The 253-nt window shown below is 41.1% G+C and overlaps 1 protein-coding gene across 1 annotated transcript in view; it reads left to right on the top strand.

Moving 5' to 3' along the window:
• Positions 1-26, top strand: part of CSUI_003689 (deah-box rna dna) — a gene marked incomplete at both ends in the record, with an annotated part of 17,608 nt that extends 17,582 nt beyond the window's left edge. Inside the window, one exon of the mRNA XM_068063884.1 lies at positions 1-26. This exon is cut by the window's left edge and continues 160 nt beyond it. Coding sequence (XP_067924140.1) covers positions 1-26 — 26 coding nt within the window.
• Between the last annotated feature and the right edge of the window lie 227 nt (positions 27-253).

Below are 253 nucleotides of genomic sequence, written 5' to 3'. Positions count from 1 at the left end.
CTCGCTTCTCGTTCTTCTTTATCTGATAGAGATGTATTTGGTCTGGGGCATAGAGTCGATGAGACTGTCGCAGTAGTAGGAGGGCGGCGTATTCTACGGAGACATCCATCTCTCGTTAAGGAGGGACAGGAACACCAAGCAGGTTGAAGTAGGCATGCATGCGTAGAGATTTGGAAAGAGATAGATAGATTAAAGATAGATAGATAGATTAGATTAGATTAAAGATAGATAGATAGATAGATAGATAGATAGA

The sequence above is a fragment of the Cystoisospora suis genome (genome assembly GCF_002600585.1).
Source record: "Cystoisospora suis strain Wien I chromosome Unknown contig_1665, whole genome shotgun sequence".
NCBI lineage: Eukaryota > Apicomplexa > Conoidasida > Eucoccidiorida > Sarcocystidae > Cystoisospora > Cystoisospora suis.
This window is presented reverse-complemented; position numbering and strand designations above follow the sequence as displayed.